At 44.1% G+C, this 23,791-nt stretch overlaps 1 protein-coding gene across 1 annotated transcript in view; it reads right to left on the minus strand.

Moving 5' to 3' along the window:
* FASN (fatty acid synthase) overlaps nucleotides 1–23,791 on the minus strand; it is a 69,701-nt gene that overhangs the window by 12,485 nt on the left and 33,425 nt on the right. The window contains exons 16-36 of the mRNA XM_044981814.1: nucleotides 23,325–23,500; nucleotides 22,812–23,003; nucleotides 22,412–22,492; nucleotides 22,126–22,311; nucleotides 21,599–21,778; nucleotides 21,148–21,351; nucleotides 19,243–19,553; nucleotides 18,724–19,110; nucleotides 16,192–16,356; nucleotides 15,852–15,970; nucleotides 15,575–15,729; nucleotides 14,909–15,112; nucleotides 12,533–12,683; nucleotides 11,599–11,777; nucleotides 10,904–11,023; nucleotides 10,631–10,753; nucleotides 8,345–8,568; nucleotides 7,828–8,029; nucleotides 3,921–4,072; nucleotides 2,985–3,076; nucleotides 2,676–2,827 (exon numbers count right to left, since the gene is read on the minus strand). Coding sequence (XP_044837749.1) covers nucleotides 2,676–2,827; nucleotides 2,985–3,076; nucleotides 3,921–4,072; nucleotides 7,828–8,029; nucleotides 8,345–8,568; nucleotides 10,631–10,753; nucleotides 10,904–11,023; nucleotides 11,599–11,777; nucleotides 12,533–12,683; nucleotides 14,909–15,112; nucleotides 15,575–15,729; nucleotides 15,852–15,970; nucleotides 16,192–16,356; nucleotides 18,724–19,110; nucleotides 19,243–19,553; nucleotides 21,148–21,351; nucleotides 21,599–21,778; nucleotides 22,126–22,311; nucleotides 22,412–22,492; nucleotides 22,812–23,003; nucleotides 23,325–23,500 — 3,755 coding nt within the window. The remainder of the gene's footprint in view (nucleotides 1–2,675; nucleotides 2,828–2,984; nucleotides 3,077–3,920; nucleotides 4,073–7,827; nucleotides 8,030–8,344; nucleotides 8,569–10,630; nucleotides 10,754–10,903; nucleotides 11,024–11,598; nucleotides 11,778–12,532; nucleotides 12,684–14,908; nucleotides 15,113–15,574; nucleotides 15,730–15,851; nucleotides 15,971–16,191; nucleotides 16,357–18,723; nucleotides 19,111–19,242; nucleotides 19,554–21,147; nucleotides 21,352–21,598; nucleotides 21,779–22,125; nucleotides 22,312–22,411; nucleotides 22,493–22,811; nucleotides 23,004–23,324; nucleotides 23,501–23,791) is intronic.

Here is a 23,791-nt window from a genome sequence, read left to right on the forward strand (position 1 = left end):
TGGTATAGAAGTGTACAGTTTGTCCAGGAAGGACAGGCAGGGGGAAAAAAAGGAGAAGTTGTTCCCTTGTATATCAAAGATAGATACACTTGCACGAAGGTTGAAATAGAAGTAGGAGGTAGACCTGTTGAAAGCCTCTGGGTAAGGATAAAAGGGGTAAAAAAGCATGGATGATGTCATGATAGGGATCTATTATAGAATGTCTAACCAGGAAGAAGAGGTGGATGAGGTTTTTAAAAAAAACAACAACTAAGAAATCATCCAAAGCACAGGACTTGGTGGTGGTGGGGACTTCAACTACCTAGATATCTGCAGGGAAAATAATACAGAAAGGCACATATTGTCCACCAAGCTATTGGAATTCATTGGAGACAACTTTTTTGTTGCAGAGGGTGGAGAAAGCAATTGGAGGAAAAAGGCTGTTCTAGATTTGATTCTGACAAATAGGGAGGAACTGATTTAGAATTTGAAGGTGGAAGGCAGCTTGGGTAAGGTCCCATGGGAAGCAAGTCAGGGGGGAGTGAGGAAAAAGGTTCAGAAGAGTTGGCAGTTTTCAAAGAGAGACATTACTGAGGGCACAAGAGCAAACTATTCCAATGCATAGGAAAGAGGAAGTATTGTAAGAGACAACCCTGGCTTAAACTGAAGATCTTCAACATCCTAAAACTCATAAGTCATTACAAGAAGTGGAAGCTAAGTCAAATTACAAAGGACGAATATAAAAAAAAAAAAAACAACCAACCACCACCAAAAAAAACCCACACACAACCATGAAGAAAGAATTAGAAAGACCAGGGCACAAAACGAGATTAAACTAGCTAAGGACATAAAGCGTAACAAAGAAATATTTTACAAAATACATTAGAAGCAAGAGGGCAATGAGGACAAGGTAGGTCCATTCCTCAATGAGGAAGGAAAAACAATGACAGAAAATGTATCAATGTCTGAAATAATAAATGTCTTTTTTGTTTCAGTTTTCATCAAAAAAGGTTAGCAGTGATCGGACGACTAACATAGTGAACATCAGGGTAAATAGGATAGGATCTGAGACTAAAAGAGGGAAAGAAGAAGTTAAGAATTACTTATACAAGTTAGACATCATCAGGTCAGCAGGGCCAGATGAGATCCTTAAGTATTCTACGATGTAACTGTCTGAAGAGAACTCTGAGCCATTAGCGATTATCTTTTGGAACTCATGGAGAATGGGAGAGATCCCAGAGGGCTAGAAAATGGCAAATATAGTGCTGACCTATAAAGGGGGAATATCGACAACCCAGGGAATTATACACCAATCAGCTTAACTTGGGAACCAGGAAAGATAATGGAGCAAAACAAAACAAAAAAATCCATTTGTAAGTACCTAGAAGATAAGGTTAAAAGTAACAGTCAACATGGATTTGTCATCAACAAATCATGTCAAATCAACCTAATATCCTTCTTTGACAACCCTTGTGCATAAGAGGACATCAGTAGATGTGGTATATCTTGACTTTAGTAAGGCTTTTGGTATGGTCTTACATGATCTTCTCATAAACAAACTTGGGAAAGATTGCCTAGATGAACCTGCTTTAAGGTCCAGCATAGTTATAAACGGTTCACAGTCAAGCTGTAAGGGCATATGGAGTGTGTCCCAAAAGTATTTGTCCTGCATCTGGTTCTATTCAATATCTTCATCAATGATTTAGATAATGGCATAGAGAGTATGCTTATAAACGCTGTGGATGATACCAAGATGGGAGTAGTTGCAAGCGCTTTGGAGGACAAGATTAAAATTCAAAATGATCGTGAAAAACTGGGAAAATGGCCTGAAAGAAATAGGATGAAATTCAATATAAGCAATGTACTACACTTAGGAAGGAATAATCAATTGCACAGAACACAAATGGAAAATGATTAAGAAAGTACTGTTAAAAGGGATTGGGGAGTTATTGTGGTTAACAAACTAAATATGAGTCAACAATGTAATACTGTAGGGAAAAAAACGAACATCATTCTGGGATATATTAGCAGGTGTTGTAAGCCAGACACAAGTAGTAATTCTTCCACTCTACTCTGCACTCATTAGGCCTCAGATGGAGTACTGTGTCCAGTTCTGGGTACCAGACTTTGGGAAATATGTGGACAACTTGGAGAAAGTCCAGAGGAGAGTAACAAAACTGATTAAAAGTCTAGAAAACATGATCTATGAGAAAAAAAATTCCAAAATTTGGGTTGGTTTAGTCTGGAGAAGAAAAGACTGAAGAGGGACATAACAGTCTTCAAGTACTAGGCTTCAATTGGAGCAAGGGAGATTTAACTGTAACAGCAGTTAAGCACTGGAATAAATTACGTAGCGAGGTTATGAAATCCCCATCATTGGAGGTTTTTAAGAACAGGTTAGACAAACACCTGTCAGGAATGGTCCAGATAATATTTAATCCTGTCTCAGTGCAGAGGATAGGTCTAGATGACCCATCAAGGACTCTTCCAGTCCTACATTTCTATGATTCTATGCTGATTGACAATCCACAAAGTACAAAGGGAGTGTGTGCGCGTGTGCATGAGCCAGAGAACAAGGAGGGAGCTCTGAGCATTCATGCTTGCTCCAGAGAAGTGTATGAGCTATCTTGGTATTCATTTTCTTCTGGTTGTTGATGGAGTGGGCATTATCTGTAGAAGAGGCCCTGCATTGTTACCTGGGAGCCCATCATGCCGTCGCTGCTCACAGATGCGCTCCATGGTAGAGTTGGCAAAACCATAGTTACTCTGCCCAACATTTCCTCTTCCACAGCTTATAGAGGAGAAAGCAACAAAATAATCCAGGTCTGGACACTTTTCACGACTCATCCTAGGAAAAGAATAGAAGAAAATGATACTAATTAACAACTTGTTTTAAAAGGATCGGTCCTCTCTCTTGTGACAGTAACAAGTTGAGACTTTTCTGAATGTTATGGGCCTCCAGCCCCATTTAAGCACCCCACATTTATCCCTCCTATGACACCTACCAGTCTAGATGAAGGGTGCCTGCATACTTGGGTTTGCTGACATCATGGAAGAATTCTGGAGACTGATTCTCTAGCATAGCATCTTTAAGGACCTGCAGGAGACAGAAGCAGCAACGTCAACATCTCTCCAGTCTCTGCTCAGGGAGAGTCTAACCATGCTGCAATTTCAACCTCAAAAATATGCACAAACAGATTCTCCATTAAGTTCTGGAACAAGAGACCCAGCCAAGAGCTCCCAGAAACATGTGTTCTGAATGTTCCTCTGTACAGAAGAGGGCCTCATCCTCCCTGATTGAACTAACCTCATTATCTCTAGACTGATTCTTGCCTGCATATTTATACCTGCCTCTGGAAATTTCCATTACATGCGTCTGAAGAAGTGGGTACTCGCCCACGAAAGCTTATGCTCCAATACATCTGTTAGTCTATAAGGTGCCATAGGACTCTGTTGCTTTTTACAGATCCAGACTAACACGGCTACCCCTCTGATGCTCTGTACAGAGATGCTGGAGAGGCACAGAAAGGGAATACCATGTACTTTTTACATGTTTAAGCTGAAATATTAAGAACAAGAGAATCTCTTAGCTGAAGATGGTAAGGCCCAACCAGCCTCAACAAGAAGTCTTCATGTTGTCCTGGTCTCTCCAGGACTCCTACTGCGATGGTCTTCCTTAACTAGAAAGTGCCGGATAGGCCTTTTTTGGGCCCCAAGGGTCACTAGGAGCTGAACATACTGTCTCTGTAGTGCTACTAGCCTGGGGAACAAGAGACCAGACTGAGGAAGTGAAAGAACAACAACTTCATGTTACCAAGCCTATCCAGGCCAACTGCACTTTGAAAGACAAAAAGGTTGCCTGAGCTGTCCCCCTGGTGACTTGGCCCCATATGATCAATGCAGAAAGCACTTTTGCAGGTGCTCTGTCCTTTGACACTCACCATCGCCAAGTTGAAGATGCCCCCAACTGGTCCAAGCTGTGAAGCTTCTTCTATCAAGTGCTGTGTTCCTTCTAAAGTGCCAACATCACTGGTGGACACCAGGACCTGGACTCCCATCTCCTTCCACCCTCTGACTCGTTTAGCTTGGTAACCTGCAAAAAATTAAAAAAAAAAAGAAAAAAAAAAGTCTAGTTTGAGATTCATTATTCCAGACACTCTATGCCCTGGTGAAGCTCCACTTCCTGCACTTCTCAGTTATGTACTCAGTTCATACTTGCCCTAAGACAAACAGCAACATTTAAACTAAAGCATTAGAACTTTGTCTTGTGGTTGCAGACTGATTCAATGTTCACTAATGGTTAGACAGACGACAGATTCAGAGTTCTTTTCCCCAACTGCCATCAGTTCACGATGTGACCTAAGACACGTAACTTGATGCTCCTGTATCCCTATCTTTAAGATAAAGACAATACTCCCTCTTTTAAATGCTGAGCATGTTGGATGGAGATGGTATTTAAAATGTGGAATGCTTTTCTTGTGGTATAGTGTAGCCATAGCTCACATGAAATAAGCTCCCTGAAAAAGAATCTAGTGACGTTCACTGTGGTCTTTGCATTAAAGCTCTTCCATGTTTCAGGTCTGGACCCACTGGTAACAGTGTGTGCTCTTTCTCTAGCCATGACTGTAGATTTGACTGTATATAGAGCCAGAAACATGTCTGGTGTTTTGCAGACATAAGATAAGGTCCCATAAAGGCGAGGCTTTGAAAAGGAGGGAATGAAGGCCAGGGGTAGAGAGTTCTACTGGATAGGCAGAGGGAGCCATATGAAAGATGACACAGAGGACAGTGAGAGAAGGAAATGAAGGAGGAGTTGCGAACAAAGGATGAGAAGAGAGGTAGGCAGGAACAGAGTTATATGTGATCTCGAAAGCAGGGACAAAGTTTGCTGCAGCAGTGAAGGGATTTGAAGAGGGGATGGACATGATCAGATCAGCAGGCAGGGTGGATTATTTTCATAGTAGCACTTTGGACAGATCAGGAAAAGGAAGGCATGAAAAAGGGTGCAGTAACTAACGTGAGAGATGAAAAGTTGGACAAGATTTAAGGCAGTGGAATAAAAAGGAATAGATAAGATTTTGGAATGCAGAAGTTGGCAGGAGTTAGCAACATCAAAGTTGGAGGACTGAGTTGGGGAGTCAAATGCCACCAAGCTTTGCATGCCTGCAGAACATGCATGATAGTGGATTTGCCATGGAAATAGAAAAAGTAGTAGTTTTTCCCATGTTGAGCCTGAGTTGGTGTCCGGACAGAGGAACATAGGTCAAAGACAATTGTGGATGAGGCAGTGAGGCAGATCTGAGTCATTTAATTATTGGGTAATGTCACACAGGGCTATGAGCTAAAGGGAAAAAAAGACCAATGACAGATCTCTGGGGAGGGGACAAGACAAAGAGCTTGAGGGTCACTATCCCTGAACAATGGTTGGAGAGGGAAGATGCAGTCTTTGAAACTAAGAGGATGAGACTCTCTAGGAGGAGGACAGGGAGACTTTGTAAAGGAAGGAGTCATTGGGGACTTGAGTAAGGGCAGTTTCAGTAGAGTGGAAAGGTAGAAGCCAGATTGTACAGGGCACCCTTTTTAAGTAGATCAGAAGCAGGCTTCCTGCTAAACAACCAGTGGGCCACAGGACAAATCAAGCTGCTAAAGGAGCGCTCTAGGACGATAAGGCCATTGCGGAGAAGCTAAATTAATTCTTTGCATGGGTCTTCATGGCTGAGGATGTGAGAGAGATTCCAAAACCTGAGATTCTCTTTAGGTGACAAATCTGAGGAACTGTCCAAGATTGAGAGGAGGTTTTAGAACAAATTGATAAAATGAATAGTAATAAGTCACCAGGACCAAATGGTATTCATCCAACAGTTCTGAAGGAACTCAAATGTGAAACTGCAGAACTACTAACTGTAGTCTGTAACCTATCATTTAAATCAGCTTCTGTTCCAAATGACTGGAGGCTAGCTAATGTGATTGCATTTTTTAAAAAGAGCTCCAGAGGTGATCCTGGCAACTACAGGCCAGTAAGTGTGATTTCAGTACCAGACAAACTGGTTGAAACTATAGTCAAGAACAAAATTGTCAGACACATAGATGAACATAATTTGTTGGGAAAGAGTCAACATGGTTTTTGTAAAGGGAAATCATGCCTCACCAATGGCTAGAATTCTTTGAGGGGGTCAACAAGCACGTGGACAAGGGTGATCCAGTGGATATAGTGTACTTAGATTTTCAGAAAGCCTTTGACAAGGTTCCTCACCAAAGGCTCTTAAGCAAAGTGAGCTGTCATGGGATAAGAGAGAAGGTCTTCTCATGGATTGGTAACTGGTTAAAAATACAGGAAACAAAGGGTAGGAATAAATGGTCAGTTTTCAGAATGGAGAGAGGTAAATAGTGGTGTCCCCCAGGGGTCTGTACTGGGACCAGTCCTATTCATCATATTCATAAATGATCTGGAAAAAGGGGTAAACAGTGAGGTGGCAACATTTGCAGATGATACAAAATTACTAAAGATAGTTAAGACCCAGGCAGACTGGAAAGAACTACAAAAGGATCTCACAAAACTGGATGACTGAGCAACAAATGGCAGATGAAATTCAATGCCGATAAATGCAAAGTAATGCACATTGGAAAACATAATCCCAACTATACATATAAAACGATGAAGTCTAAATTAGCTGTTTCCACTTAGGAAAGAGATCTTGGTGTCACTGTGGATAGTTCTCTGAAAACAAAAAGCTCAATGAGCAGTGGCAGTCAAAAAAGTGAACAGAATGTTGGGAATCATTAAGAAAGGGATAGATAATAAGACAGAAACTATCATGTTGCCTCTATATAAATCCATGGTACACCCACATCTTGAATACTGCATGCAGATGTGGTCGCCCCATCTCAAAAAAAAGATATATTGGAATTGGAAAAGGTTCGGAAAAGGGCAACAAAAATTATTAGAGGTATGGAGCAGCTTCCGTATGAGAAGAGATTAATAAGACTGGGACTTTTCAGCTTGAAAAAAAGAGACGACTAATCGGGGATATGACTGAGGTCTATAAAATCATGACTGGCGTGGAGAAAGTAAATAAGGAAGTGTTATTTACTCCTTTTCATAATACAAGAACTAGGGGTCACCAAATGAAATTAATAGGCAGCAGGTTTAAAACAAATAAAAGGAAGTATTTCTTCACACAATGCACAGTCCACCTGTGGAACTTTTTGCCACAGGCTGTTGTGAAGTCCAAGACTATAAAAGGGTTCAAAAAAGAACTAGATAAATTCAGTAGCTATTAGCCAGGATAGACAGGGATGGTATCCCTAGCCTCTGTTTGCCAGAAGTTGGGAATGGGCGACAGGGAATGGATCACTTGTTGATTACCTGTTCATTCCCTCTGGGGCACCTGGCATTGGCTACTGTTGGAAGATGATACTGGGCTAGATGGACTTTTGGTCTGACCCAGTATGTCTGTTTTTATGTTCTTATGTAATATGTGAGAGGATGAGTGCATGTATTAACAAAGGCAGTATAGGCAGCAAAAGGAGAAAGTCCACTGAAGAAATTCAAAGGCAAAGGAAAGGCAAGAGATGATGTAGTAGATGGAAAAGGAGGTTAGCTGAAGAGATTTCTCTTGGACTACTGGAGACTATAGCACGTTTAAAGGGAGAGGGAAAGAAACCAGATGGGACAGTGTGGCGTTCCAGGAAACTGGATGATCAGAGGGACATGGGAACTGAGCTCTACTTTGTGCCTCAATTTTCATTTGCGGACTACAATCTGAAACATCAACCACGGGCACAATCATGAGACCACAACTCCTGGTCTCCATTCTCCCCACCCCTTATTTTAGGTTATCCACTTACCAGATCGTATGCCAGAACGAGAGGTCAGTACAAGCTTCTGAGCACCTCTCTCAACCAGCCACTGAGCCAATTCCAGCCCAAAGCCACCTAGTCCGCCTGTGATGATGTAGGACTTTGTAGGTGGGCAGGAAGTTCGCGCGATGGCAGAGAGTCTGACAGCCTCAGTCTCCCTCGCAGGAAATTCCTTCTCTTCCTCATGGACCTTCCAAACAGTCAGACAACAACAATTAAGTAAGAGAGGAAATATGTCATAGCTCTTTGGATCCAGAACCAAGGGCTCTGGAGTATTAGATGCATCAACTGGCTGAGTTGGCAATATTGTGAGCGAAGGGGTTATTTCCCCTCACTAAATGGACAGATCCCTTCTTTCTCTCCTTCCCAGCTACGCTGCGCTCTAGTTAGGGAATTTCAACCTCACTACACATGGCCCGTTTTTTTGTATGCAGTTCATACACACAGGATTCCTGGGTCAGGATGACAGATGTAAAGAAGCCAAGGCCTACAGGTGTGTCATTACCTTGATCATAACTTTGCCAATGTGTTTTCCTTGTGCCATGAACCTGAAGGCAGCTTCTACCTCCTCTCTGTTGAAGATCGTAGTCCTCAGGGGTTTTACCACACCATCTCTTATACCAATCTTCAGCAGGTCTGACACTTCCTCCCACTCCTGGTTTCCCTCTTCAAATATGGCATCTAGCAGTATTCCATGAAATGCTACATTCTTCAGGAAAAGAGCCATTCCTAGAGGAAGCAACAGCGTTAGCACACCATACTGCCTCAGTTTCTTGTCAAATTAAATTTCTTAGCTTCCAAAACCATTTGTTTGTCTCCATGCTAGTCAGTGATATACGAGTATAGGGCACAACAGTTACGAGGCAACAGGGAAAAAGTTAATAAACGAGTTATTTTTCTAAGGGCTTGTCTTCACTACCAGGGTAAGCTGACCTAAGTTACGCTATTCCAGCTACATGAATAATGTAGCTGGAGTCGACATAGCTTAGGTCGACTTACCCTGGTGTCTTGACTGCACTGCGTTGACGGGAGATGCTCTCCGGTCGAGACTTGTCTTACTCTTCTCGGAGAGGTGGAGTACCAAGGTCGACCAGAGAGCACTCTGCCATAGATTTAGCGGGTCTTCACTAAACCCGCTAAATCGACATTGATGCATCAACTGCATCAGCGTTGATCTCCCCGTAGTGAAGCCAAGCCCTAAGAGCTACTCAATTAACACTACATGAGCAAAGGTGCTCTGCAAAGAAGAGATTAGTTCAACAGAGACTCCACAGACAAGTCACTGGCAAGGATATTAGTTACAAGCACCATTTCATCAGGACAAACTATAAATGGCTGATCAGTTATCTTGAGAGTAGAAGCAACTGATGAGAGCTGAACCATAGAATGTACAGAAGTAAAAGCACTATTAATCTTCCTGTCCAGCTCTACAGTGGATTCTTCCCTGTTGGACACTTTCTAGTTCTTTCTCTTGACAAGTTTTAAAAGACCCAAGCAATGGGGCTGCCATCACTTCCTGTAAGCAACTATTCCACAGTCTGATATAACCCATCACCAGGAAGTTTTTCTGAACTGTTAGTCTAGGTTTCCCTTTTCCTAGTGGGTATACTCTATGCTACAGCCTTAAGTAACTCCTCTCCATCCTCAGTTCCAACCCTGACACACACGGACACTGTGAACCATTTAACCAAGCTAAACAGACCTTTTTTCCTCACGTCAGTTCCTACAGCCCCATGACCACTTCAGTTGCTGTTTTTGGAGATCCAGTCAATTTGGCTTTATCTTTGTAGCAATGAGATGCCCAGAACTGAATGGAATATTCCAGGTGTGATCAACACAACAGCTCCATCACCTCCTTGTTCTGTGATGTCTTTGCGATGCATCCCAAAATTTCATCCTCTTTTTGTTGCCTTATCATATTACTAACCTATGTCAAGTCTCTTTTTGCATTACAGCTTCCCAGGATTTTCCCTCCCATTGGGAATCAAATGCTGCTACTCCACTCACCCCAGATGTATTAGCTTCATTTTTCCAAGCTGAATCACATTGTTATTTTCTGCCATGTTTCTAATGTCTCTAGGTCCCTTTGGATCATTTTCCTGTCCTCACTTGTGTTTGCAGTGCCTCCTAATTTATCATCATCGGTAAGTTTCATTAACATGTTACTTACAGTTTATAATGATCTTCAAGATCATTAAGGATGATGTTAAGACTTGACCTAACACATATACACCAACTCTGTCCTAGTTATAAACCTGTTTTTCATTGTTAGAATTGCAGTAATGCCTAGAGGGCCCTGATTGGGGCTCATTGTGGTAGGCCCTGTACAAACATGTGATGAATAAAAAGTCCCTGCCCTAAAGAGCTTACAATCCAAATAGAATGATGAGAGGTAAAAAGATACAAACATACAGGGGAGCTACACTGTACAGAGATAATTAGGACTGTGTAATAAGCGGTGGTCATATCACACTAGCGGCCTAACCATTGTCAAGTGTTTTGTAGGCATTATGGCGTAGGTTCGTTTTAAAAAGAGAGACTAAGAAGGATAACTTTGTGGCTTTACTCATATTTATGGGGAGCTTCTCCCATGCAAAAATCACAGCACAGGAGTTTTCATGAAGGTACTTGTTGGAAAAAATTGATAAAATGATCAGTGATGAATGTATCATTGCAAAGTTCATGGTTTTGCTTGGTACACACACCTTTTAAAGCTCTGACAATGTTCATATTGTGGGATATGGATATAGTCTAGCTAAGACTAGATGTTTCCTGATGCCATATATCTTACCAAGTGGGCTGTTGTTAGACAGATCATATTTGCCTATTTCCAAGAAGCGTCCGTGTCTAGCAAGGCAACGGAGACTGGCCTGGAGCTTTTCTTCTGCCAGGGAGTTTAATACCAGGTTGACCCCTACAAGAAAGCAGTAACAGTATTTAGCATGATCTTTCCTGGCAGAGAATCGGACACTCTCAGTGACTTTTCCTTATCTATACAACCAGTTCTAGCCATGATCTTTCTAACTCTGCAACCCTTCTGGCATCCACTATTCCTTTCACTCACCTTTTCCATTGGTGACCCGCAGTACATGTTGCTCAAAGGAGGTATTTCTGGAGCTGGCAAAGCTGTTAGCATCCAGCTGAGGGAATCTTGTTTGGAGATACTCGCGTTTCTCAACAGAACCTGACAACAGAGGAGCATTTTATTTTCCTGAGACACCAGCCAGCACTACTTGGCTCATACATCATACATTCCACTGCCTTCTGCTGAAGCCTCTGGTAACAGGACAGGGCTAGGATGCAACTCCGAGGAGCTCTCAGACACCTGTAACAGAGCTCTGGGACTTCACACCTGGAGATCATCTGGACAAAGGTAGGTTTATAGCTACTGCCTTGTTCCTGTTAGCAAGTTAATAATGGCTTTATTACAGCGAGGGACAAACCAAGTCATACACTTTCTTTGGTCACATCTCAGAGAAGCTACTGTATCTAAAGATACAGGGCCTTATTTTCTTCTCATACCCTTGTAACTGTGACTTCATTGTAGTCACTCTCAATTTACACTAGTTAAATGAAGATAGTGATGCTCCATGCAGAGGTAAGGGTGTTTATGCATGTGTATGCATTTGTTTGTGGCAGGGAGAAAGGGTCAGATTTTGTCATGTGGCCAGCAGCTGAGAAACCTGGGGTCAAGATGAATATAAACTGGTAGGAAACTGTGCAGAAGGTGAGTCACAGAAACGGGACTTCATTACTTACCTACAGTAGCAAAGACACGGCAGCCCATGCTCAGCGCAATAGCAATGGCTGCCTGGCCCACACCCCCCGAGCCTGAGTGAATGAGTACACTCTCTCCCTTCTTCATACCACCTCGAACAACCAAAGCGTAATAAGCAGTGGCATAGACCACAGGCACTGAGGCTGCCTCCTCCAGAGTCCTAAAGAAAGGAAAATAAAGAATTTTCAGTACTGGAAGAAGCAACTCCCTGTATCTGGAATGGAGGGTGGAGACCACACAGACTCTCCAATTTGTACGAAAATGCAGCACTGTGCCTCTTTAATGGGAATACAGGCGTAGTTTGCATTGACTCCCACTTAACCTTCACTGCCAACTGAAGGCCCCACTCTTGTTCCTTGGAAAGGTCCTTAGTAATTTAGGGCCTGACTACCTCTCTCTATTCACACCCACAGATACAGCTAGACTCTTCTGGCACAATGCAGCTAGCAGTGCCCAGGGTGAAGCCATTACAACAAAGACAAAACATTCTTGGTGGAGGGCCTTCAACTGTAAGCCAGCCTACCAGAGCAGGTAAAACTGAGCCCCGCTTACTTAACTGTTTTAAGAGCATACTGCAAGTCTCACCTTTTTGGCCAAAGCTTTCAATAACAGATAGTCAAAACTAAACCTTCCCCCAGTGTAGATACACCCAAGCTACTGAAGCAGAGAGAGGCAAAGAGAGGAATCTGCTATAGCTCAGTAATGGTGCTTAGCTACCGTAGTGACAGATACCAAGGTACATGACTCCAGTGTCTGTGGGAAAACTGATGTATAGAATGCAAACAGCACAGGCCAGTCAAGAAACTTGATACAAGACACCTTGTAATCATTCCCAAATGAGACTTCAGTTTCATTCAGGCAACTGCATGATATAATCTTATCAACATGTGGAAAAAACAGAACAAAGAGACCTACCAGTTCTCTGGCACCTCCCACAAAAACCTCTTGTCAGAGTCCACCACTGTAGCCAGCCCTTTTGCTGGGAGCAATCCCATCACCCTTTTTCCAGTGGGGTCCCGTCCTGAGAATTCCATTCCCAGCATGCACTGCTGCAGAGTCCAGTTACCTGAGAAAGGGATAGAATTATTGCAATAAAATATTCACCAACAAGAACCATCTCTCTGAAGCTGTGATTGGAGTTTCCCCTCATCTTTCTCTCTCCCCAGCTCCAGGGAAAACATCTCCAAATCCTGAAATTAGCTTCCTGCTTGCATACCTCATTAAGCATAGTTGCTTATTTTCTCTTCCTACAAACTCCCCAGAAAGCTGAGAAGCACTGCCAGTCACAGCTCTAGGATAAGCTGACCACCACAAATCTCAATTTCTATTCTCAATGCTATCGTTTTAGCTTCTCGCTTTCTTTTGGGAAACTGTATTGAAATCTCATCTTGTTTGCAGGATCTTTTCCCTCATCTCTGAAAAAAACCCATCAAACATTAGGTCCTTTGGGGATGCTGGAATTCAGTCGTTTGATCTATAGACAAGAAGGATTCACACTAAGCCCTGGTCTACACACAGCCCCGGGGTCGAACTAGGGTACGCGAATTCAGCTACGTGAATAACGTAGCTGAATTCGAACTACCCTAGTTCGAATGACTTACCCGTCCAGACGCCGCGGAAGCGAACTCCGCGGCTCCAAGGTCGACTCCGCCAACTCCTCCTGCCGCGGTGGAGTACCGGAGTCGACCGCGGCGCTTCCGGAGTTCGAACTATCGCGTCTAGATCAGACGCGATAGTTCGAACTCCGAGAAGTCGAACTCGCCGCGTCGACCCGCGCGGTAAGTATAAACGTACCCTAAGACTCTGATTTAGGCAAAGAATAGACACATTTAGGGTGGCTAGATTAGGTTGGGGACACTCTCCAATTAAGTCAGCTAACAACCAAAAGCCACCAACACTACTTTAGTTCTTCACAGCTTCAAAACTTCTTTACAGACAAAATATTAATTCTCACAACTCCCTGTGAGGTAAGAGTATATTAGCTCCATTTTACAGGTGGAGAAACCAAGGCACAGAGCACTGAAGTGATTTGCCCAAGGCCAAAGAGGCAGTCTATCTATAGCATGAGTGGAGGACTTACCTAGGAACTCCCAGATTCTAATCTTAGTTCTTAAACCAGGGGTGGGCAAACTTTGTGGGTCGAGGGCCACATCTGGGTGGGGAAATTGGATGCAGGGCTGGGGTAGGGGGTTGGGGTGCGGGAGGGAGTGCAGGGTGTGTGTGGGGGGGTGCGGTGTGCAGGAAGGGGCTCAGGGCAAGGGATTGGGGCAGAGGAGAGGTGCAGGGTGTATGAAGGGGCTCAGGGAAGGGGGTTGGGGTGCAGGAGGGGTGCGGAGTGCACAGGGGGCTCAGGGCAGGTGTTTGGGGTGCACAGAGGTGCAGGGTGCAGCAGGGAGCTCAGGGCAGGGGGTTGGGATGCAGGAAGGGTGTGGGGTGTACCAGGGGCTCAGGGCAGGGAAATGGGGGGTGGAATGCTGGCAGGGTTCAGGCTCCAGCCTGGCACCGCTTACCTAAAGCAGCTCCGGGGTGGCAGCGGCACTCACTGGGGCCAGGGCAGGCTCCCTGCATGCCTGCCCTGTTCCCGGCCCCGAGCCACTCCAGGAAGCGCTGCGGCCCCTGGGGGGGAGGGGGGGGAACAGGTGGGCAGCGGAGGGCTCTGCGTGTGCTGCCATTGCTGCGCCTCCAGGTACCTCCCCCGAAGCTCCCACTGGCCACTGTTTCCTGTTCCCAGCCAATGGGAGCTGCTGGGGGTGGTGCCTGGAGGCAAGGGCAACGCATGCAGCCCTCTGCGCCCTCCCTGCCCGGGGCCCCAGGGAAGTGGTGCTAGCTGCTTCTGAAACCGGTGGGGGGCCTGTGGCGCCACGGGGGGCAATCCCACGGGCCGGATCCAAAGCCCTGAGGAGCCAGGGCCAGCCCGCCGGCTGTAGTTTGCCCACCCATGTCTTAAACTGACACCTTTTGGGGTCTTGGCCAAGTCACTTCACCTCCAACTCAGTTCTCCTTTTCTGAAAAGGAGTAATACTCACCTCATACGTGAGCTGTGGGGAGTATTAAATTAAATACTATATAAATGCCAAATAGTATTGGCACTGCAGTAGCACTCAGGAGTTCCTGGCACTCATTTCTATGTTTAGACAATACCTCTTATTTTCAAATACCAACCTTGCATAAGCAAAGAAAAAAAGGCTGATTTACATCTAGTGTGCTGGTAAAACTGGAATGTTCTCGTCACACTTGGAAACTTATTTACATAATTTTAGTTGTGAAAACTGCCCAATCGCCCCAATTCACCTGGGATAGCATCTGGAGAGAGCTTCCCTGTAGCCAGCATAATATCACGGAAATTAAGAGATGCGTAATAGACCCTGCAGAGTTGAATGTTAGGATTGGTGGTGTGGAAATGGCGAAGTGGAGAGGCAATCCAGCGAAGGGATGAGAGGTCCCCACGAGTCAGCACATTCACATAAGCACAGTCTGTCAACTCCTGAGGCTGAGCTGCAGGAGAACAAGGAAAAGCCAGTGACTTCTTTGAGGGGAAGAGATCTTTACACACATTAACACGGCATAGACATTTCATTTGATGGAAGAGGTTCCTTGTACAGCAAGGATAGCATGCATACTATGGGACAAACAAGGCATGGGAGCCACACATGGGTGAGGGGAAATTTTCTATTTATAGCTAGCCAGTTCCTCCCATTCACCCCACCCAAGACCCTCCTCTCCCTGTAATCTCACCTGAACACTACAAAATAGCTCATTCTACCTGGTGACATTGGCACATGGCATTGTCCTGTCATGGAATTGGGACAGTAATTGCCCAAAGGTACCACTACATCAGAGGAGTAATTCCTTGGGCCAATAAAAGTTAAAAGAAAAAGTACCTCCTCAAATCTCACTCTAAGACCTGTGGGGGGAAATGCTGCCAAATGACCATCAGGCCCTGATCATAAAAGTCACCTTGCTGCAACAGAAAGTGTCTGAAGGAGCCCCACTTTCCATCACGATACACATTCATCACCAAGTCTCCCTGTAGGATTTTCTGCATCTCCCTGGCAGAAGGGCTTGTGGGAGGGATGGCCGAGGAGGAATTCAGGTTGGAAACAAACAGGCATCTAGAGAGAAAACAAATATTCAATCCACATTTGTCATTTTACTTGCTTCCCTGTCATGTGTTGAAGAAACTGATGGAAGATCATCTCCTCTCCAATTGTGACTAAATATTGCTTTTTTGTACCTGATCCTGTGGCCCCCTGGTTCCTGGCGTAGACAGTTCACCATTCCCACAATTCCTGAATTCCCACAGCTGGTAGCAGTCAGCCACACAGGCTGCTCAGATGGATCAGCTAAGATCACCTACAAGAGAAATCCCAGCCAGGTTGATTAGGCTTCACAGAAAAGGAAAGGGTTCTTATTTCCATAAGAGATGGTTTGAAAGAAACTCTCTGCTTTCCCTATACACAGGGAAAGAGCTCTGTGAAGCATAGATACCCTGTTTTCAAGGCTTCTTGTCTACTGTATGAAAGGCCTGGAAATAGGAGAGACATGTAGCCAACTCCATACACAGGAATTCTCACCTTTAAAGATTCCACCCACTTGTAATGGGTCTCCTCTACAGGCAGGAAAATAGGGATCTTGGCAGAAGCCTGCCGGCGGCACAGGAAGATGGCTGAACCAAAAAATGATTTCTTCACAGCAACCAAATTCAACAAGGTCTTCCTAAATAAATCCTCCCATTCTGCCTGCCAAACCAAGAAAGATTAAAATTATTGGCAAAGAGTCAGGAAAGATTAGAATTGCAAACTAGACTTCTACTGTGTGCAACATGTCCTCAATGGAAGTCAGCTGGTCCTATCCTCTTTCTATACATGGGGTAAGCTTTTGCCAGAGATCCTATGCATCAACCTGGTTATTTCCTCCCCAGGTCAGTTTGATAAATACTAACTATGGTAAGACTATTGTCGAGTTTTACACAGGACTTCTAATAGTCACAACAAGTCACTACTTCCACCTCAGCAGCTCTCCAAATTGTCAAAAGATATTCATTTTTATTTGTATTACCATCGTGCCAAAGAACCCTAATCATGGACTAGTACCTCATTGTGCTAGGTGCTGTGAAACACAGAACATAAAGATGATATTGCAACTATCTTAGACCTGCTACACATACTTTGGGCACACCCAACTTAGCAAACTAATAGAATTAAATGTTAGGTCACATCTCAGACTATAAAATCAAGAGGTCCTTATATGTTCCAAAATACTTAAGTTGTAGAAGTTAGAGATCCCTCCTTGAGAATAATGAGGACTGTGGTGGCTCTCTGCCTAGCAAGAGTAATGCTGCTCATAAACAATGACGACTGGATTTAAGGGTTACTGACCTAGGTCAGGGGACTGGGACCAAGAAATACAGAGTTCTCTTTTCAGCACTTCTGGTTGTCATAAGTAAGTTAACAACAAACAACAACAACAAAAGTAGAGTGGACACAGCAACTTGAATCCCTCCATCTGGAAGGGCAGCTGGCAGAGAACAGGAGGAAGTGGCTGCAATGTTTTCTAGAAGCAAGTGACATTGCAGCAAAAGAGGAGGAAAATTAAATGCTCTTCAGCTGTATGCGTGACAGGTCCAGAGGCACATATAGTTCTACAGTACAGTCTAACATGAGCATGAAAGAGACTGGAAACAGGAAAAAAAAAAGCATTCAAAAGTTTAAAGAGTACTTTAATTCATGCAAGAGTGTCACTTGGGAAAGCCACATTTTCTTTCAAAAGGTATCAGGTGCCAGGTGTCACTCAGCTATGGCACTTAACTTTTGCCACCCTAGGATTCTGACAGAATAAAAGACCTAAAGGAAGGTATAAATCAACGGTGAAAAAAAAAAAGTTACTTATAAAGGCACAAGAACAATTGAGTAACTTTGATTCATAATACCTCCTTTTATTAAATGTTTAGAAAAAAATTACTGAAGAAGTCTAGTGATCACAACAGGTCAAATTCTGCATTCACATTACATCCAATGGTGCACTGTTAATTTCAGTAGGATTGACGGTATACACGAGGGAAGGATCTTACTCAGTGAATTTGTTACTATCAAGACAGACCTCCAGTAATTGTTGAGTTTATAACCCAATTCTCCTACAGATTCACATTTTATATTGCTGGTTGACAAAAACATTGCTGTGCAAAAGTCTGATCTTTCAGTAAAGAAGGTTCTGAGCTTGCACCATTCCCTCACTCTTGGGTAAAACGCAAAATGAAAGCTCATGCTCATTAATCATCTCAGAGGACTTTTTGCAAGAGAGTTGGGCTGTTAAGAATCAGTGTCTCAGCTACATTCCAACTCCAGGGATTATATTTAACTCCCTTATTTCCATGTGCTGTTTCAATGGGTTATAGTATTCTTTTTCACTTCCTGTCCTAAAAAGAAGTGTTGTGTAGCACTACTGAGTAGCTGCTATGTTCCATTTAAGCATCTGGACTGGATAAAGGATCTTCCTCTATTTATGAAGCATTTTGGAGCCCCACAGGGAGAGAGAGACACTATATAAACAGCTACTGTAATTCGTTAAGGCCTGGCTGTGCTATAAGGATACTCTTCTTGTCCATGGCTCTCTCTGGAGCCCATCAGACACATCCTGAGGTTAGACAGTGGAGTCACTGCAAAGCATTGGGACACATTCTCATTTTCCCAGATGCAGAACCCATTGCCTTCAGCATTCCAGAGCAGGAAGAAAATAGAACAAATGTACCTTTAACTCAGAGCCCCCATGATAATACAGCAAACAGACTAGAGCAACTAGTTTGCAGATGGAGTATGTTTTTATATGGAGATCCATATGAACTAAAATGGGTCACCTGAAATACATTATGAAAGGAATTTTGACCTAAACTCACCTGAATTGACTTCTCTACTTTTGCAACACAGATGGATTCAGAACTAGTCTCTGCTGACTAGGAATATTTCTATACATTCCTGAGAAGGGACAAGATAGGATGGAGCAGTCATTCAATGAAATGAACTGCCTGAGATTCTGTGTGCAACAAAGTGGAGTCTAGGGCTAACTGTAGAGCAAACATCAAAGAAGAGTCTGGAAAGCCAATTGCTTACCTGAGACAAGAGGCCTCTCTGCTGAAGATCTGGAGTTGTAAGGAAACTGATGATTTCTCCAAGCGTTTCTCCTTTGAGAAGGGTGTGCAGTAAAATAAACCCTCCTTCTTTCACCGTGGCTGCCAAGTTGGAGAGAATCTCTGCTGGGTTCCCAAAAATGCTCACTGAGCAGTTGCACACCAGCAAGTCAGCACTGGTCAGGTGTCCAGGAGGAGGGCTGATAGGATCCCACTGGGTAATGGAAACACCAGTTTCCTGCAGCTGGCTTTCATTGACTGAAAGGATCTCTGGGGCTCGGTCAGTGGCAGTGTAGTCCAGTTGTAGCATGGGCTGAGTATTTAGGAGACCAGTAACACGAGAGAACAGACGTCCATCTCCTGCCAGAGCCTGCAAGGAAAGAAACAGAGGGAATAAGATGGACGTCGTTAGCACATTATGATGAGAGAAGAAAAACTGTTGAGATTTCAAAGCCTCTTAGAGATTCAGTCTATAGTTTCTCATCCTGGGGTCCCAACTAACCTCCACTATCTTCATCCTGTGACTGGTAATGTTCTCCAGTGCTATATCCACACAAGCCTTCAGCTCAGGAGAATCTAGCAAGGCATTGAGTAGGGGATCATCCTGGAGATGCATCTTCTCTCGAGTAACAATCTGTTCTAGCTCTGAATACAGGTTTCCATTCAGTTCCAGGTGGCAGATTTCAGCAAGGATGTGGAGGAGGCCCTTCTGCACGGACACAGTCTCTCCAAAGGCCCCCACTGTCTCTAGCCCTGGGATGGCCAGTTTGACTCCATGGAATGCTACTTTCTCCTGTAATTTGCAAATCAGACCTAGAGCAGAGGAGGAGGAGAAAAATCAGTTCCTTACACAGCTCTTCCTCTTCCTCCAGTCCTGCAGAGGATTCCTTCTCCAAATAAGTAACAGCAAGCAGAACTGCTGGAGGACAGCATCACTCATGGCTTCCCACAAATGTTAGCCACGGGTCTTGGTTACTGTGTAGCCCAAGTATGTAATCCATACAACCCAGTTACAGAAACTATTTCCAAACAGGAGTTCTTTATTATCGCTGATTTGTATTGTGGTAGCAGCCAATCAGGATAGAGCTCATTGGGGTAGGCGCCATACAGACTCATAGTAAGATAGTCCAAGAGACCAAAAAAACAAATGTGACCCCTTAGTGACTGGGGTTAAGACAGAGGGGTAGAGCTCATGACAGATATGTGGCATGTTTGAGCCACATGTTTATTTTATATATATTTGTTTGATTTACTTAAATTCCTTTGTTTTGGGAGAGTCTTTTGGGGTGGGGGGCACTCAGGGTTACAGAGAGAAAGACTAAGTTAGAGAAAGAGGAAGGGGGAAAAAAAAGGGAAAAGGGGAGAGATGAGAAGGATCCAAATCAGGGAAGTCCTGGCAAGAACTTCTAGGAGCTCCCAGTGACTCTTGCTAAAAATTCCACTAACAAATTTAATATCAGATCGGTTTTCTTGCCCGGAAAACAAAAGATCAGTCTCTGGCTGCTGCTAGATCATCTGTGCCAGGAACACCTTCCCTGGGGCTCAGAAATATTCCTGAAGAACAAGGTTTTTGCCTTTTGTAGAAATATTCCAGGAGAATGGGTGGGATTGTCCTCCCTGGGTCTCCATCCCACCCCTTAATAGTCTACTATGCTATTCGTATCCTCAGTAGATTTCTCCAGGAACAAAAAAGTATAAACAGTTCCAACACATGTGCTCAATACCTCCTGGAGCTGTACCCTCCTTGGTTATGGTCAGAAGAGTATGTTTGTGGTTTAGGTGAGAACATGTGAATAAATGCACATAACCCTCTTTGCAGGCACAAGAAGGAAATCTGCATAAAGATGGGTTGTAAAGTGTCTCCTCCAATATTTGAAAAGCGATTGGGTAGACTCCTCCCAGAGGTGTTGAGGGTTAATATACATCCTTGTGCATCTTCAAGGACAACTGCAGCAACTGACATATTCAACCCTGGGGAAGGGGAAGTATACCCCCACCTCCACCCCACTCTGGGAGTCTCATAAAATTCCAGCTGAGACTCCATAGGAGCCCTGCCTGTTGAGGAGGTCTTGGAGAAATGCTGAATCAGCCCATCTCCTTGGTGCCCAAAAGGCTGGGTTGGTGAGTCAGCTGGTCCCCCAGCAGCAGTTCCACTGTGACTCTGCTTTGGGAAGACTTCTGCTGCAATGGGTCACAGCTGGCTTTTGCCAGTGGACTGAATCACAGCCACAGTGTGCATGTCAAAGCTAGAGTAATCTGGACTTGTTTCCCTCAGTAGAAGCAGGGACAGATCCTTGCTGTTCTCCAGGCAAAGATTCCAAGAGGCTGTGCAGGTACATACTCACTTCACAAAGAGCCCTTGACGCCTGCTCACCATCATGTTATAGTAGTACTGAAATCCCTTTACCTTTGCAATGTTCCAAATGGGCACAAAGATGGGCTTCTGAAGACAAACAATCACTCTCAACATAGGGCACAAAGCAAAATTTTTCCAGAGTTGGAGGTATCTGTTCCTGCTGTCGCCGAGGTGCCACAGTAGCATGGAGCCCAGAGAGCCGAACACCTCCTGCCATGATGTTATCAAGGCAACGGTCAACAACAACATCAAAAGCTGCAAGGCAAGAAGAGAACATGCAGATAAATGTTGAAAGTGCCATATGAAGAGGCATTGCTGTGCTTAATATGGTCAGAGTAGGTCCTGTGTCAAAGTACACAGTAGGAGTAGTAGCAGAGTGACTTGGAGACCCATAGGTCTTACAAGTCTCTCTTACTATTTTGGGCAGGTGAAGCTGCTTCAGATCACCTGGAGAGCCATAAAGAAGCTGGGAAAATTCCAGTTGTGGCAGAGGATTCATTACCTTCAGTATCATCCTTGTATTTGTGCACTCGCTCTTGGTGTAGTGATGGATCAATGCACACAGAGCGTATTCTAGTGGGTAAGCGGAGGCTGTGACCTGTCTCACCCAAGATGATCATCTGCAGCAAGGTGTCAAGGAAAGTTACCCAGTTCCCATTCCACAGGACTTTTCCTCTGTTACCTGGGGAAGAGAAACAGCCCCATCAGTACTCTTTCACCCAGCAGACATAGGAGAATATCTGCTTCAAAGACAGATGAACAGAGATCTTATTTTTTCTCATTTTATCGACTGCACAGGCTCTGCTCCACACAACTATACCTGGGAATGCATGCCTGCCTGCCCTGCCCAGGAGAGACCAGCCTCCTCACTGCTCCATCAATACAGTTACAATATTCTTATCCTGTCATGCACTTAGGCACGCCCACTCCATGACACTTTAAATACAGTCCTTTTAATAAACAGATCATATTCATTCACATCATTAGTCATAGAACTTCCTTGATTATCTTTCTATAGGAAAGACACACCTTCATTGTTCGATTCTAAAAGTCCCTGGAACGTTGGCCCATAATCATAACCACGCAGACGCAGCTCTTTGTAAATATCTGCCTTGGACAGACTGAATTTGGGCCTCATGTTTGGTGGGGTCTCCAAGTCAACTTGCTGGTTACGGAAATTATTTAGAGCAGTTTCTTCCAAAAGGCAAATTTTCCCTGACAGACATAGTATAGAGAACAAGAGCAGTCAGTGTTCAGACATATACAGCATGGGATTCTTCACAGTAGGCAAGGACAGCCAGAATTATCCACTTACCACTTACAGCCAGGTTTCCATTCCCAGACACTTCAAAACAGTGGGAAATAGGCAGAAGTCTCACCTCCAGCTGTGTTGAACCTGCAAACGAACCCAGAGATTGCTGAAATGTGTGTTAGGGAGACCCTTCCATCCCATGTTCTTCCTCATGCACTCCCTCCACTAATTGTCCCAAATTCCCCAGAAACTCCTGTTTTTAACACTACCTTCTGCCCCACTATGCACAACATGGAACAGAGACAACATGATATCCCACTTCAGGATGTATAAACAGGGTAAGGTGGAGTGTAATGTATTTGTTTCCTTCTCCTTCTCCACTGCCATGCAGTCTTCCCTTCTGCCCATCTTTCCCAATCTTTACTATTCAGGCTTGAGACCCCAGATGCAACCTCTCCCTCACCTTTCTTGGAAAGGATTGTTGCCTGATGGATTGTAACCTCTTCAAAAATAACAGGCATTTGTTCCATAGCAATCCCCAGAGACCGTGCCAGAGTTCGCCAGGCTAGCACCAGGTACCCAGTTGCCGGATACAGGACTCTGCCATCAATGCAGTGACCAACCAAGTAATTATCGGAGGATTCAGAATTCATATCTGCCAGTTAAATAAGAAAGAACAAAAATTCCTTTAGAACTCACTCTGAAGTCTTCGCTTCCTGGAAGGTAGGAATTTCCAGGAATTTCCTCACAACCCTCCTGGGCACATATAGGTCTTAAAGCTGCTATTGTTCTCAACCAGGCCAACCTCCCAGATTTGTTCAGATCACTTCATTTCTAACCTCAAGAGCAGTTCCAGCCATATAAAGTTAGCACACCCTCTTCAAATAAGGTTTTGGTGATGCTGCTTAGAGGACTTTATATTCCCATTTTGTGAACAAGAGAAACTGAGGCAGAAGTGAGGAAGACAGGTACGCACCAATATTATAGATTGATGCTGATGAAGATCCCCCAGAGCCGGTGGGAAAGTCTTCAGCTTTTGGGACGTCCCAAGTCTGGCTGTGGTCCCACAAGATGTAAGGAGATATTAATGGGGTTCCCACTGGGGCAGGATATTCAACAAGTGGGAACAGATTATTTGAGAGAACATTTATTCTGGAAAGACAAAGGTCAAGAAAATTTAGTGATTGTAGCCCTGACAGTGGTGATAAGTTATAACAGTCTGTGGGATTCCTATAGAAAGGCCAACAGCAAACCTACCACCAGAGTACACCAGCAACAGTCAGATTTGCAATTATAGCACCAGCAGTCCCTGAGACACAATGCTTGTGTCCAGGAGGTAGTCTAACTTCTAGTTCCAAGAGTCCTCAGAATTTAACTCCTCTTGAAAAATGCATCTACCCCAACCCCAGCAATATCATTTTCTTTGCAATAGTCTTAGGTCTG

This window comes from Mauremys mutica, chromosome 12 (genome assembly GCF_020497125.1).
Source record: "Mauremys mutica isolate MM-2020 ecotype Southern chromosome 12, ASM2049712v1, whole genome shotgun sequence".
Lineage (NCBI taxonomy): Eukaryota > Metazoa > Chordata > Testudines > Geoemydidae > Mauremys > Mauremys mutica.